Source organism: Eucyclogobius newberryi, unplaced genomic scaffold (assembly GCF_026437365.1).
Source record: "Eucyclogobius newberryi isolate DKJ021-1_F unplaced genomic scaffold, fEucNew1.0.hap1 SCAF_10, whole genome shotgun sequence".
NCBI classification, from domain to species: Eukaryota; Metazoa; Chordata; class Actinopteri; order Gobiiformes; family Gobiidae; genus Eucyclogobius; species Eucyclogobius newberryi.
Window position 1 is genome coordinate 36189386 of NW_027315724.1, and position 16216 is coordinate 36205601.

The 16216-nt window shown below is 41.6% G+C and overlaps 1 protein-coding gene across 1 annotated transcript in view; it reads left to right on the top strand.

Annotated features, from left to right (window-relative positions):
• The window catches only part of bcas3 (BCAS3 microtubule associated cell migration factor), a 244269-nt gene that overhangs the window by 19354 nt on the left and 208699 nt on the right, over window positions 1-16216 (top strand). Inside the window, exons 6-7 of the mRNA XM_072457138.1 lie at window positions 9974-10055; window positions 12838-12910. Coding sequence (XP_072313239.1) covers window positions 9974-10055; window positions 12838-12910 — 155 coding nt within the window. The remainder of the gene's footprint in view (window positions 1-9973; window positions 10056-12837; window positions 12911-16216) is intronic.

Here is a 16216-nt window from a genome sequence, read left to right on the forward strand (position 1 = left end):
TGTCATAACCATGTGCAATACTCTGTCATAACCATGTGCAATACTCTGTCATAATCATGTGTGTCATAATCATGTGCAATACTCTGTCATAATCATGTGCAATACTCTGTCATAATCATGTGCAATACTCTGTAATAACCATGTGTGTCATAATCATGTGCAATACTCTGTCATAACCATGTGCAATACTCTTTCATAACCATGTGCAATACTCTGTCATAATCATGTGCAATACTCTGTCATAACCATGTGCAATACTCTGTCATAACCATGTGCAATACTCTGTCATAATCATGTGCAATACTCTGTCATAACCATGTGCAATACTCTGTCATAACCATGTGCAATACTCTGTCATAACCATGTGCAATACTCTGTCATAACCATGTGCAATACTCTGTCATAATCATGTGTGTCATAATCATGTGCAATACTCTGTCATAACCATATGCAATACTCTGTCATAACCATGTGCAATACTCTGTCATAACCATGTGCAATACTCTGTCATAACCAAATGCAATACTCTGTCATAACCAAATGCAATACTCTGTCATAACCATATGCAATACTCTGTCATAACCATGTGCAATACTCTGTCAAAACCATGTGCAATACTCTGTCATAATCATGTGTGTCATAATCATGTGCAATACTTTGTCATAATCATGTGCAATACTCTGTCATAACCATGTGCAATACTCTGTCATAATCATGTGCAATACTCTGTCATAACCATGTGCAATACTCTGTCATAACCATGTGCAATACTCTGTCATAATCATGTGTGTCATAATCATGTGCAATACTCTGTCATAATCATGTGCAATACTCTGTCATAATCATGTGCAATACTCTGTAATAACCATGTGTGTCATAATCATGTGCAATACTCTGTCATACCCTCTGTCATAACCATGTGCAATACTCTTTCATAACCATGTGCAATACTCTGTCATAATCATGTGCAATACTCTCTCATAACCATGTGCAATACTCTTTCATAACCATGTGCAATACTCTGTCATAATCATGTGCAATACTCTGTCATAATCATGTGCAATACTCTGTAATAATCATGTGCAATACTCTGTAATAACCATGTGTGTCATAATCATGTGCAATACTCTGTCATACCCATGTGCAATACTCTGTAATAACCATGTGCAATACTCTGTCAAAACCATGTGCAATACTCTGTCATAATCATGTGTGTCATAATCATGTGCAATACTCTGTCATAATCATGTGCAATACTCTGTCATAATCATGTGCAATACTCTGTCATAACCATGTGCAATACTCTGTCATAATCATGTGCAATACTCTGTCATAACCATGTGCAATACTCTGTCATAACCATGTGCAATACTCTGTAATAACATGTGTGTCATAATCATGTGCAATACTCTGTCATACCCTCTGTCATAACCATGTGCAATACTCTTTCATAACCATGTGCAATACTCTGTCATAATCATGTGCAATACTCTGTCATAACCATGTGCAATACTCTGTCATAACCATGTGCAATACTCTGTCATAATCATGTGCAATACTCTGTCATAACCATGTGCAATACTCTGTCATAACCAAATGCAATACTCTGTCATAACCATGTGCAATACTCTGTCATAATCATGTGTGTCATAATCATGTGCAATACTCTGTCATAACCATATGCAATACTCTGTCATAACCATGTGCAATACTCTGTCATAACCATGTGCAATACTCTGTCATAACCAAATGCAATACTCTGTCATAACCAAATGCAATACTCTGTCATAACCAAATGCAATACTCTGTCATAACCATGTGCAATACTCTGTCATAACCAAATGCAATACTCTGTCATAACCAAATGCAATACTCTGTCATAACCATATGCAATACTCTGTCATAACCATGTGCAATACTCTGTCATAACCATGTGCAATACTCTGTCATAACCAAATGCAATACTCTGTCATAACCATGTGCAATACTCTGTCATACCCCTGGTTGGTTTTTTATAAGAGTGCTTTTTTAGTACGTTTTTAATCTGTTCTTTTACTTCTGTATCTACTTTGTGTTGCAACACTGGAATTTCCCCACTGTGGTACAAATAAAGTCTAATCTTATTTCAGTTTTTTCTTGTACTTTTAAAACATATTACAAAATAACTACATAAAAAGTTGCCACATTTCAACCTTTATTTGTTTTGAAATGTGTTTTAATGTGTTTTTTAACAATAATTAAGTAATTAATGTATTATTTAATTTAATACATTTTGTATTTTTGTTAAACATCGTGTACTTCCTCTTACGTTTTGGGACGAGGAAAACTAAACCGTGAATAAAGTTAAAACACATTTTAAACAATATAAAGGTTGAAATGTGGCGACTGAGGTAAAGTTTATGAAAATGAAGTGTTTTGTTGATAAAAATCAGACGTCGCGCGATCTATTGTGACGTTTTCATTAAAAAAACACCTTTGAATCTTTGTGATCAAACACGGCGGCGTCTCCGCGGCAACAGCAGGAGAGAACGTCTTCCTCTGTTTGTGTCGGCGCTCAAACATTTACACCGGGCGTTTTCTAAAGTGCGGCGCGCGGAGTGTGCGTGACGTGTTTGTGACATCCGCGCGGCTCACACCTCCGGTAATGGCCCGGGGCGGGGGGGGGGAGGGGCGCGTGAACGGGACGGGGGGCATGTTTGAATTAGTAATGGCGGGTCGGGCGCGAGGGAGGATGAAACGTGAACGAGGATGAAACATGAACGATGACTCGAGGTGTGAACGTTTAAATATTTACGCCGGTTCTTTGACTCCGTGTTTGACTTTCACAGCCTCCTCTACCCCATTGCCTACTCTTCTACCCCCTGTTACATCCCCATCTTTTTCTCTCTACTTCTTCTGTCTTGTTCATTTTATCTGTATATTAATGTGTTCTGTACGTGTTGTCCCCCCTGTCTGTAAATACCCCCCCCTTTTTTATAATGTTCAGCGTCTTTGGGTCCCTGAAAAGCGCTATATAAATAAAAGTTATTATTATTATTATTATTCACAGCTTCAGTCACAGCGTCTGTGAAGCGAGGGTCATGGTTCTTCAGGGTTTATGAGAGACGTGCAGGAGAAATGTGTTTCAAACCACATCTATCCATCTTCTTCCTCTTCTCCGGGTTGCGGGGGCCGGATCGCGGGGGCCGGGTTGCGGGGGCCGGGTCGCGGGGGCCGGGTCGCGGGGGCAGCAGTCTAAGCAGGGACCCAGGCCAGCCGAGAGACATAGTCCCTCCAGCCTGTCCTGGGTCTTCCACGGGGCGTCTTCCCTGTGGGACACGCCTGAAACAGGCGCCCAGGAGGAGCAGCGGCTCTACTCTGAGCTCCTGCCATGTGACTGAGCTCCTCCCCCTGTCTCTAAGTGAGCGCCCAGCCACCCGGCGGATGAAACTCATTTCGACCGCTTGTGTCCGCGATCTTGTCCTTTGGGTCATTAAAGCTCAGGACCATAGGTGAGGTCAGAACGTAGAGTGACCGATAAATCCAGAGTTTTGTCTTTGGACTCGGCTCCTTCTTCACCACAACAGTCAATGCAGCGACTGCATCGATCCAACTGTCAATCACACGCTCCATCAAGACCCCGAGATACTTGAACTCCTCCACTTGAGGCAAGGGCCCCCCACCCACCTGGAGAGGACAAGGACCCCCCACCCACCTGGAGAGAACAAGGACCCCCCACCCACCTGGAGAGAACAAGGACCCCCCCACCCACCTGGAGAGAACAAGGACCCCCCCACCCACCTGGAAAGGACAAGGACCCCCCATGACCTTGGGTTTGGAGCTGATTCTCATCCCAGACGCTTCCCTCTCGTCCCAGTGCAGCTGCAGGTTTGGGTTTGATGGAGACATCAGGACAACATCGTCTGCAAACAGCAGAGACGAGATCCTGTGGTCCCCAAACCGGACCCCCTCCGACCCCTGACCACACCCTCCGACCCGTGACCACACCCTCCGACCCCTGACCACACCCTCCCACCCCTGACCACACCCTCACACCCCTGACCACACCCTCTGACCCCTGACTACGCCTAGAAATTCTGTCCATAAAAACTATGAACAGAACCGGTGACAAAGCGCAGCCCTGAGGAGTCCCTCATGGGAACAGGTCTGACTTACTGCAGTGAACACAGCTCCTGCTCCGGTCAGACAGGGACCGGACCAGGACTAAACCAGGACTAAACCGGGTCTAAACCAGGACTAAACCAGGACTAAACCAGGACTGATCCAGACCTTTGCAGATCCAGAACAAATCAGTTTAAAGTTGATCTAACACAGATTTCACAGATGTTGTGTTTACATTATCGGGAGCTACAATTATTTAGACAAATCCACTCTCATTTTCTCTAAAAATGAAGAAGTGACAAGATTACTATGAAACATAATCATTGTAATATTATTTGAACTCTGCAGACTCCAAAACACATGGAAAAATATCGTTTTAGAACTTCAAAATGTCAAAAAAAACTCAACAATTTCAGCTTTCCATCAATCATACACTTCATTCAATCATATTTTCTCTTTAGAAGCCTTTTGTCAACACATTTCACCCTTTATTTATATCAAATGTGTCTTAAAAGTCTGAACACACAATAGAAATGTGTTTGGACCAGTTCACGGAGCAAAGCATCATGGTCTTTGTAGTTTCCTCCTTCCTCCTCGTCTGAAGCTTTAAACACTCTACGATATTACTCTGACATTTTGACGTTAAACTAGATCCATGTCGCCGTGCCGTCGTCGTGCCCCTCGCCCCGGATACCTGTTACCGCCCCGAAGCCCCTCCCCCCCCCGCCGGCGACCCCATATGTCCGGCGCTCGCTCCTCCGTCCAGCAGCTTACCGCGCCACATCTGCGGATTAAAACACTCCCTTCTCACGAGCGACAAGCGACATGAATATGATGATGATGTGCGCACGACAATGACAATCAATTTGCCGTATTGCACTGTTGCGCTCGCCCCTAATGTAATGGCAGCGCCGGCAAAAAGAGCCGTGCATTAACCCCCCGCCCCCCCTGACCCTGCCCCCGTCCCGTTGTAATCCGGCAAATTCCATTATCCTCCGGGCTCCATCCGCCGGCGCACGAATGCTATCGCTACTTGCATAACCTGCGCGTGTTAATCCGACAGCACTTTGAATAAGAATGGGGGAAAAAAAAAAACACAACGGGGGAAAACGCCCGAAATCCGCCACTTTCGCGAAGCCTACTAATTGCGCAAAAGAGCGATGATCCCCCGCGATGGGTTTATGAGGACTTAAGAACAAACGGATTACGCCGGTGAGAGATAGTGATAATGCGAGGTTTTTACGGTTATTTAACGCTCGGGGGAGAATAATGACGTGGGCGGGGCCAGGGGGGAAAGTGGGGCACGGCGCGCTTAAGGACAAACGCCATTAAAAAACATGGCGGCGACGCTTGACCCGAAAGGTTTCGACACCGGACTTTAGAGCACTTTACGGTTTCAGACAAAGAGAGTCAAAAAAATGTTGTATTTGTTAAGCTCTAAATGTGTTTTTTAAGCTGTTGTGGAGGAATAACACGGGTATAAAAAGTACACAACCGTCTACAACGCTCAGTGTGACTTCAGAACTTTTATCGTGGAAAGTAAACGCCGCTGTTGTGCGTCGTGTTGTGGAGTGTGAGCTCTGCTTTGACTCCACGTTACAGCGTTCTGTGAGCTCTGGTTTGTCTTTATGGTTCGGCTGTGACTTTAAACCACAATAATGCCACGATTCTCCTCCATTTAACGTCTGGTTCTGTTTCCCCCCGAGACGCTTCACACTCTGACCATCACAGCATTTATTATTATTGTAACGCAACGTGGAAGAAGCAAAGAACGATTTACAGAGAAGGAACAATAAAACTCTGACTCTATTCTTGTGTTACTCTGACTCTCCTCTTGTGCTACTCTGACTCTCATCTTGTGTTACTCTGACTCTCATCTTGTGTTACTCTGACTCTCATCTTGTGTTACTCTGACTCTCATCTTGTGTTACTCTGACTTGACTCATCTTGTGTTACTCTGACTTGACTCATCTTGTGTTACTCTGACTCTCATTTTGTGTTACTCTGACTCTCCTCTTGTGTTACTCTGACTCTCATCTTGTGTTACTCTGACTCTCCTCTTGTGTTACTCTGACTCTCATCTTGTGTTACTCTGACTCTCATCTTGTGTTACTCTGACTCTCCTCTTGTGTTACTCTGACTCTCATCTTGTGTTACTCTGACTCTCATCTTGTGTTACTCTGACTCTCCTCTTGTGTTACTCTGACTCTCCTCTTGTGTTACTCTGACTCTCATTTTGTGTTACTCTGACTCTCATCTTGTGTTACTCTGACTCTCATCTTGTGTTACTCTGACTTGACTCATCTTGTGTTACTCTGACTCTCATCTTGTGTTACTCTGACTCTCCTCTTGTGTTACTCTGACTCTCATCTTGTGTTACTCTGACTTGACTCATCTTGTGTTACTGTGACTCTCATCTTGTGTTACTCTTACTCTCATCTTGTGTTACTGTGACTCTCATCTTGTGTTACTCTGACTCTCCTCTTGTGTTACTCTGACTCTCCTCTTGTGTAACTCTGACTCTCATCTTGTGTTACTGTGACTCTCATCTTGTGTTACTCTGACTCTCCTCTTGTGTAACTCTGACTCTCCTCTTGTGTTACTCTGACTCTCATCTTGTGTTACTCTGACTCTCATCTTGTGTTACTCTGACTCTCCTCTTGTGTTACTCTGACTCTCATCTTGTGTTACTCTGACTCTCATCTTGTGTTACTCTGACTTGACTCATCTTGTGTTACTGTGACTCTCATCTTGTGTTACTCTGACTCTCCTCTTGTGTTACTCTGACTCTCATCTTGTGTTACTCTGACTCTCATCTTGTGTTACTTTGACTCTCATCTTGTGTTACTCTGACTTGACTCATCTTGTGTTACTCTGACTCTCATCTTGTGTTACTCTGACTCTCATCTTGTGTTACTCTGACTCTCATCTTGTGTTACTCTGACTCTCATCTTGTGTTACTCTGACTTGACTCATCTTGTGTTACTCTGACTCTCATCTTGTGTTACTCTGACTCTCATCTTGTGTTACTCTAACTCTCCTCTTGTGTTACTCTGACTCTCATCTTGTGTTACTCTGACTCTCATCTTGTGTTACTCTGACTCTCCTCTTGTGTTACTCTGATTCTCATCTTGTGTTACTCTGACTCTCATCTTGTGTTACTTTGACTCTCATCTTGTGTTACTTTGACTCTCATCTTGTGTTACTCTGACTTGACTCATCTTGTGTTACTCTGACTCTCTTGTGTTACTCTGACTCTCATCTTGTGTTACTCTGACTCTCCTCTTGTGTAACTCTGACTCTCATCTTGTGTTACTCTGACTCTCATCTTGTGTTACTCTGACTCTCCTCTTGTGTTACTCTGACTCTCATCTTGTGTTACTCTGACTCTCATCTTGTGTTACTTTGACTCTCATCTTGTGTTACTCTGACTTGACTCATCTAGTGTTACTCTGACTCTCCTCTTGTGTTACTCTGACTCTCATCTTGTGTTACTCTGACTCTCATCTTGTGTTACTCTGACTCTCCTCTTGTGTTACTCTGACTCTCATCTTGTGTTACTCTGACTCTCATCTTGTGTTACTCTGACTTGACTCATCTTGTGTTACTGTGACTCTCATCTTGTGTTACTCTGACTCTCCTCTTGTGTTACTCTGACTCTCATCTTGTGTTACTCTGACTCTCATCTTGTGTTACTTTGACTCTCATCTTGTGTTACTCTGACTTGACTCATCTTGTGTTACTCTGACTCTCATCTTGTGTTACTCTGACTCTCATCTTGTGTTACTCTGACTCTCATCTTGTGTTACTCTGACTCTCATCTTGTGTTACTCTGACTTGACTCATCTTGTGTTACTCTGACTCTCATCTTGTGTTACTCTGACTCTCATCTTGTGTTACTCTGACTCTCATCTTGTGTTACTCTGACTCTCCTCTTGTGTTACTCTGATTCTCATCTTGTGTTACTCTGACTCTCATCTTGTGTTACTCTGACTCTCCTCTTGTGTTACTCTGACTCTCATCTTGTGTTACTCTGACTCTCATCTTGTGTTACTCTGACTCTCATCTTGTGTTACTCTGACTTGACTCATCTTGTGTTACTGTGACTCTCATCTTGTGTTACTCTGACTCTCCTCTTGTGTTACTCTGACTCTCATCTTGTGTTACTCTGACTCTCATCTTGTGTTACTCTGACTCTCATCTTGTGTTACTCTGACTTGACTCATCTTGTGTTACTCTGACTCTCATCTTGTGTTACTCTGACTCTCATCTTGTGTTACTCTGACTCTCATCTTGTGTTACTCTGACTCTCATCTTGTGTTACTCTGACTTGACTCATCTTGTGTTACTCTGACTCTCATCTTGTGTTACTCTGACTCTCATCTTGTGTTACTCTGACTCTCATCTTGTGTTACTCTAACTCTCCTCTTGTGTTACTCTGATTCTCATATTGTGTTACTCTGACTCTCCTCTTGTGTTACTCTGACTCTCATCTTGTGTTACTTTGACTCTCATCTTGTGTTACTCTGACTTGACTCATCTTGTGTTACTCTGACTCTCTTGTGTTACTCTGACTCTCATCTTGTGTTACTCTGACTTGACTCATCTTGTGTTACTCTGACTCTCATCTTGTGTTACTCTGACTCTCATCTTGTGTTACTCTGACTCTCCTCTTGTGTTACTCTGACTCTCATCTTGTGTTACTCTGACTCTCCTCTTGTGTTACTTTGACTCTCCTCTTGTGTTACTCTGATTCTCATCTTGTGTTACTCTGACTCTCATCTTGTGTTACTCTGACTCTCATCTTGTGTTACTCTGACTCTCATCTTGTGTTACTCTGACTCTCATCTTGTGTTACTCTGACTTGACTCATCTTGCGTTACTCTGACTCTCATCTTGTGTTACTCTGACTCTCCTCTTGTTACTCTGACTCTCCTCTTGTGTAACTCTGACTCTCATCTTGTGTTACTCTGACTCTCATCTTGTGTTACTCTGACTCTCCTCTTGTGTTACTCTGACTCTCCTCTTGTGTTACTCTGACTCTCCTCTTGTGTTACTCTGACTCTCCTCTTGTGTTACTCTGATTCTCATCTTGTGTTACTCTGACTCTCATCTTGTGTTACTCTGACTCTCCTCTTGTGTTACTCTGACTCTCATCTTGTGTTACTTTGACTCTCCTCTTGTGTTACTCTGACTCTCATCTTGTGTTACTCTGACTCTCATCTTGTGTTACTCTGACTCTCATCTTGTGTTACTCTGACTCTCATCTTGTGTTACTCTGACTCTCATCTTGTGTTACTCTGACTCTCATCTTGTGTTACTCTGACTCTCCTCTTGTGTAACTCTGACTCTCCTCTTGTGTTACTCTGACTCTCATCTTGTGTTACTTTGACTCTCCTCTTGTGTTACTCTGACTCTCATCTTGTGTTACTCTGACTCTCATCTTGTGTTACTCTGACTCTCCTCTTGTGTTACTCTGACTCTCATCTTGTGTTACTTTGACTCTCCTCTTGTGTTACTCTGACTCTCATCTTGTGTTACTCTGATTCTCATCTTGTGTTACTCTGACTCTCATCTTGTGTTACTTTGACTCTCCTCTTGTGTTACTCTGACTCTCATCTTGTGTTACTCTGATTCTCATCTTGTGTTACTCTGACTCTCATCTTGTGTTACTCTGACTCTCCTCTTGTGTAACTCTGACTCTCCTCTTGTGTTACTCTGACTCTCATCTTGTGTTACTCTGACTCTCCTCTTGTGTAACTCTGACTCTCCTCTTGTGTTACTCTGACTCTCATCTTGTGTTACTCTGACTCTCCTCTTGTGTAACTCTGACTCTCACCCTGAACCTGTCTGACGTGTCATGTGACTCCAGTTGGCAGGTGAAGCGCAGGAGTTGTTCTCGGTGCGTCACGGCCCTGTGCGCGCCGCCCGGATCCTGCCCGCGCCGCACATCAGTGAGTATTTCAGCCCGACACCGGGTCAAGTGTCCGGAACGCAGACAAAACGGAACATAAATGACATAAATGACATAAACGTAACTCGACGCATATGACGTGTAGTACGCCATCGTGCCACCAGAGAGCGCACATGTGCCCCATACAACTCTGATGAGAGTTTGCAAACCTCCAGTAATGAATTCATCTTATTAAAATTGAGCAAATCTGAGTATTTACTGAGGTATTTATGAACTAATATTGATCATACTTGGATTATTAAACGCAGAAGAAAACTAACTTATTCCGTTTTTCATTTAACTGCCCAAAATAATGCTAACGCTAGTGACTTTACGGCGTCACTCTTTATTTATGGAATGCATTAAAAAAAAAGCATAATAGAGAAAAAATAAACATATATAAGTCTCACTGGAGTATAAGTATAAGTATAAATCGCATTTTTGTGGGACATTTATTTGATAAAATCCAGGACCAAGAACAGACATTTGATCTTTAAATGTAATTAAAATAATAACAGATTAAATTGCTGATTCTTCATTATTTACCTCGTAATTTTCGTTATTCTTAAGGTCCTAAATATGGGAGACATACATACAAGTACATACAAATATATACACATAAATAAATAAATAAAAATATATACATACAAATAAATTAATATATAAATACAAATAAATATATAAAAATACATGCAAAAAATACACATACATAAATACAAATAAATAAAAAATACATACAAATGAATAAATACATAAATGAATAAAAATACATAAAAAATACATATACATGAATAAATAAATACATACAAATAGATAAAAAAATACATACAAATTAATAAATAAATAAATAAATACAAATAAATAACAAATACATACAAATGAACAAATACATACATAAATAAATACAAATAGATAAAAATACAAACAAATGAATAAATGAATAAATGCAAATAGATAATGAATAAATAAATACAAATAGATAAAAAATACTTAGCAATAAATACATACATACAAATAAATACAAATAAAATCCAATCTTGTGTTACTTGACTTGATTCTTCTGCGTCGCTTAGAGCCTAGAGCGCCCTCTTATGGTTGTCACTGTGAAAATAATCAACTTGTGAAATGTGGTTGTCAGTGTGAAAATAACCTATAATATCACATATAAGTCGCTCTTGGAGTATAAGTCGCCAAAAGTATGAAAAAAGGTGCGACTTATAGTCCAGAAAATACGATACCTAACGTTTGACCCATGTGTAAGAACATCTCGAGTTCCAGGTTATTCTCTGCCGGCGTCGCACAAACTTCCCGTCCGCCACACATCGCCGCACATATTTTTACACTTTTCACACAAAAAAAACCCAGTTTCGCCCGTTTCCTTCGACACATTCGACCGCGAACAACAGCCACGCTCGCCATGAGGAGGAGGAGGAGCGGCCTGGAAGTGGATGAAAGCGACATGAACGAGCAGCAGAGGCGGGACGTTCTCCACGACACACGAGGGGAACGTTTCGTCTCGAGGAAAAAGAAACGGGAAACTGCGTCGAGGCGAGAAGAGCGCTAAAGTCGACCGCTAAAGGACCGACTGTGCCTCGTAAATCCGTTTTCGACTCCTCGGTTGGCCCTTTGGTGAACTTCTGGACTTCCGGCGTGCTGCGCTGGGCGGTGACAGTTGACCATTGAGGAAGCAGAAATGCGTGTTCTTCCTGCGGAGGTCAGGCAGGTTGGACGTCATTAGCATTAGCCGTCACTGTAGCCTTTGTTGTTCCAGAGTATAGATCCAGATCCAATTATTCATAACCCAGTTTACGGAGTCGCTCCGGACGACGCGGGCGATTCCTCATCATTTACCTCGTTATTTTTGTTTTTCTAAAGGTCCTAAATTTGGGAGCCGTACATACAAATAAATACATACGTATAAATACAAACAAATAAATACATAAATACAAACAAATAAATAAATACATGCATACAAATTAATAAATACAAATACGTAAATAATACATGCAAATAAATACACATAAAAAACAACAACAAATCAATAAAAAAAATACATAAAAAATAAATAAATACATAAAAACCCAAAAATAAAAATATACATTCAAATAAATACATAAAAAATGCATCCAAATAAATACACATAAATAAATAAACAAAAATAAATATAAAATACATATATACAAATAAATAAATAAACACAAATAAAAAAAATACATCCCAAAAATACACATAAATAAATACAAATAAATCAAAAATACATAAATACACATAAATAAATACAAATAAATCAAAAATACATACATACACATAAATAAATACAAAAAAATACATACTAATAAATGCAAATAAATAAATAAATAAATACAAATAAATAAGAAATACATACATACAAATACATAAATACAAATAAAAACACATCCAAATAAATACAAATATTACATATAAATAAATACAAATAAATAAATAATGCGAACCAATAAATACATACACACAAATAAATAAATACAAATAAATGAACTAAGAGTGTTCAGAGCAGATTATGGATCGCTATAGATGCTGCGCCCGATAAAATTCCAATAACTACATAATTTATTGGCGTGTTGTGCTGCCCATGTACCAGACGGCTAATGCTCTGAAGCGTAGCAGCTGTAGTAATCGAATCAGCACACTTCCTGTCATGGCGGCGCAGTCGTGGTGGTCGTGGTGCGTTCAGCGTTCAGAAAGGATGTCTTTGTGGCTCAAATGTCATTATTCCTCTCTTCTGTGACTCGTCTCGTCTCCAGGCCCCGTGAAGACCGACAGCTTCTCCGACAAGAGGCCTCTGCTCGGGGTCTGCAAGAGCGCCGGGTCGTCCGGGTGAGTCCCACAGACGCCGCTTTGGACGGGCCCCCTGACACTCGGGTCCCCTTTGTAGAGTGTAAATGAATTATAATAACTGATGATTAATCGTTATAGTATAAATCATGTCTTTGTTGCTGGTGTATGGTTGATTCACTCCTCAATGGCTGGTGGAGTTCAGGTTCTCCAAGTCTATTTTTAATGAATGGTGACCTCTTGTGACCCCACCTTTTTGCCTTTTTTAGGTTGTAGGCCTGTATAAAGCTTTTATTTGTACAATTAAACCATTGTAAATGCTGCTGATAACTTTTGTATTTGGTTAGGCAACGATTCCTTTGTATTTAGTGAAGCACAAATTACAAAACGAGCACCCTGGATAATAAAAATATAAGGCCTGGGGGCCAAATGAGGCACGCCAAGCGTATTATTCCGGCCCAAAACCAATCTTCCAAGAATGGTTAGCTCTAGTTCAGACCTGGTTTGGCCTTGTTTTAGTTCAGACTTGATTCGTTCTTGTCTAGTTAAGTCTTAGTGAAATTTTGGTTCAGTTCTGGGGCAATTTTGAAAAGCAATGTTGGTAAAGTGTTTTGTATGTTATTTGTCACAAAAAATCTAATACATCAGTTTTATTTCATTGCATTAACTACATTTATTGAAACCGTGTTGAGGATATTTTGTGCATCTCCGGCCCAGATGCGATGGCCCTCTGCTGCGGAGCTGTTTGTTTCAGGTTGTTAGCAGCTGCCTAATGCTAATGGCTATGCTAATAAACGTTAGCCTACTCACAGACAGTTTTAAGGAGCCTCATTTCCAACTGTCTGGGTGTTATATATATTTTAGGATCAGACACAAAGTCCGTGGTCTTGAAAGCTTTGAGGGGGTGTCCGGAACAGAGGGCGTGTCCAGTGCAGAGGGCGTGTCCGGGCCAGAGGGCGTGTCCGGGCCAGAGGGCGTGTCCGGGCCAGAGGGCTTCTGGATGAGGAAGAGCAGATGGAAATGTCCACCAAAGTTTGTCTTTTAAAGAAAATGATTTGAATCTTTCACATAATAATAATATCATCGTTTCCCATGAAGTACTTTTGACTGTGGCTGATTCAGTTGTCGACTTCCTGCGTTGCGTTCTTTGGTCCCGGGTTCGTTCCTGATGATAAAGTCGTCCATAAAACCTGTCTTGAGTGACTGCTGTTTGTTTTTTCTCATGTCACAAACTCGACATCTGGATCCAATCTCGTCTTAATAATAATAATGCGCCAGATCAAACGCTCGAGTCAGACGTGGCTTTCGAGTCTTTGTCATGAACGCGCCAAGTACAAGCTGCGATTCTGTCTGGACGAAGCCTGACTCACAGCGAAGCTCCGGCGGGATCGGGAGAAGCACCTGTCCCGCCTCCACAGCACACACGGGATTAAACATGTGGCCATGCGGCGGCGGCGTGTTTCTGGTGCTTTTACGAGGCCGGAGCGAGTCTTAAGTCATGAGGAAGATTACAGGGCAAGAGCGGCCGTAAAGTGCGAGCGTATTAGAAGATTAGTCAAGGTGTTCGAGGTGAATCTTCTGCTCCGGTCGACCCTCTGAACCGCGCCAAAAAGGATCGATATCGCAGCATCGGCCCATTTTTATGTTTTCTACTCTTTAAAAAAAGAGAAGAAAACATAAAAAAGAGAGAAAAATACCTTAAAAAAAGAGAAAAAAAAAACTAAAAAAGAGAAAGAAAACATAAAAAAGAGAAGAAAAAAACATTTAAAAAGAGAGAAAAAACCCATAAAAATGAAAGAGAAAAAAACAAAAAAGAGGGAGAAAAAAAACTTTTTAAAAAAGAGAAGAAAACGTAAAAAAGAGAGAAAAAAATAATTTTAAAAAGACAAAAAAAACATAAAAATGAAAGAGAAAAAACTAAAAAAGAGAGATAAGACACATCTTTGCACGCTCTAGGTCATTTCGTCGAAGCAAATAAATCGAATCCAAAACATGACGTGAGGCAGAGCAAAAAAATATGTCTGTTTGCCGTAACCCGACCGACCCGGTAAAAAACTGAAAAAACAAATCAGCATTTCGGCAAAATTATGCCAAATATTATTTTTTCTCTTATATCTCGCCCACTCACCGACCGTTTTTTCAAAAAAGCGCCGTGTTGAATAATTTAGTATCACTGGAACTCGCTAGAAATATTTTAAAGCCGAAAATGTCGCAAAAACCATCGAGAAATGAAACTTAACACGAACGGAGAACATTGACTGTTGAAGCCACTGTGGGTCACTGTGGGTCACTGCGGGACACTGTGGGTCACTGTGGGTCACTGAGGGTCACTGCGGGACACTGTGGGTCACTGTGGGTCACTGCGGGACACTGTGGGTCACTGTGGGTCACTGCGGGTCACTGAGGGTCACTGAGGGTCACTGCGGGTCACTGTGGCTCACTGTGGCTCACTGCGGGTTACTGTGGCTCATTGTGGGTCACTGCGGGTCACTGTGGGTCACTGAGGGTCACTGCAGGTCACTGTGGCTCACTGCGGGTTACTGTGGCTCATTGTGGGTCACTGTGTGTCACTGCGGGTCACTGTGGGTCACTGTGGGACACTGTCGGTCACTGCGGGTCACTGTGGGTCACTGAGGGTCACTGCGGGTCACTGTGTCTCACTGTGGGTCACTGCGGGTCACTGTGGCTCACTGTGGCTCACTGCGGGTCACTGTGGGTCACTGCGGGTCACTGGCAGAATCCAAAAATGGCGACGATTTGGATATTTTTTGCCTTCAAAGTAAAAAAATAAATAATTTACCAACCTACCGACCCACTTGAAAAATGTTGGGTCGGGTTACAGCAAACCTTCTCGTTGCAGTCCAATAGTTTATGATGTGGGACCTGTAAAATCCCACTTTTTACTTTAGATTCATGTTTAGTTTCACTTTTGAACAGGGAAAAGGCTGTGAGACGTTGGGAGTTGAACATGCCTCTGACTTAAGGCGGGAGACACAAAAACACTCCAAAAAGAGACAGAAACATCAAGTGTAATCTAAGAAACAACTTTTTAGAGCTCAAAATGAGGACTCGAAACCAAATCTTTGCCTTATAGTTTCAAAAGTAGTGTTGGTTTGTGAGTATTCTCTCCTCAAGCGGCTTTTATGTTCTTACAGTCAAAAAAAGACCTCTGACCACTCAATATAGCCTTAAAACTTTCTAATAAAAGTATCTGTTGATGTTGTGTGTTGGGCGAGTCTGTTACCGCCGCTGTCTGAAAGTTGTGAAAAGTGCTTATAAACTCCTCACGAGCAATAATTAAGCTGCGAGGAATGTGTTAACTTAATTACGTCCATAAATGTTCATATA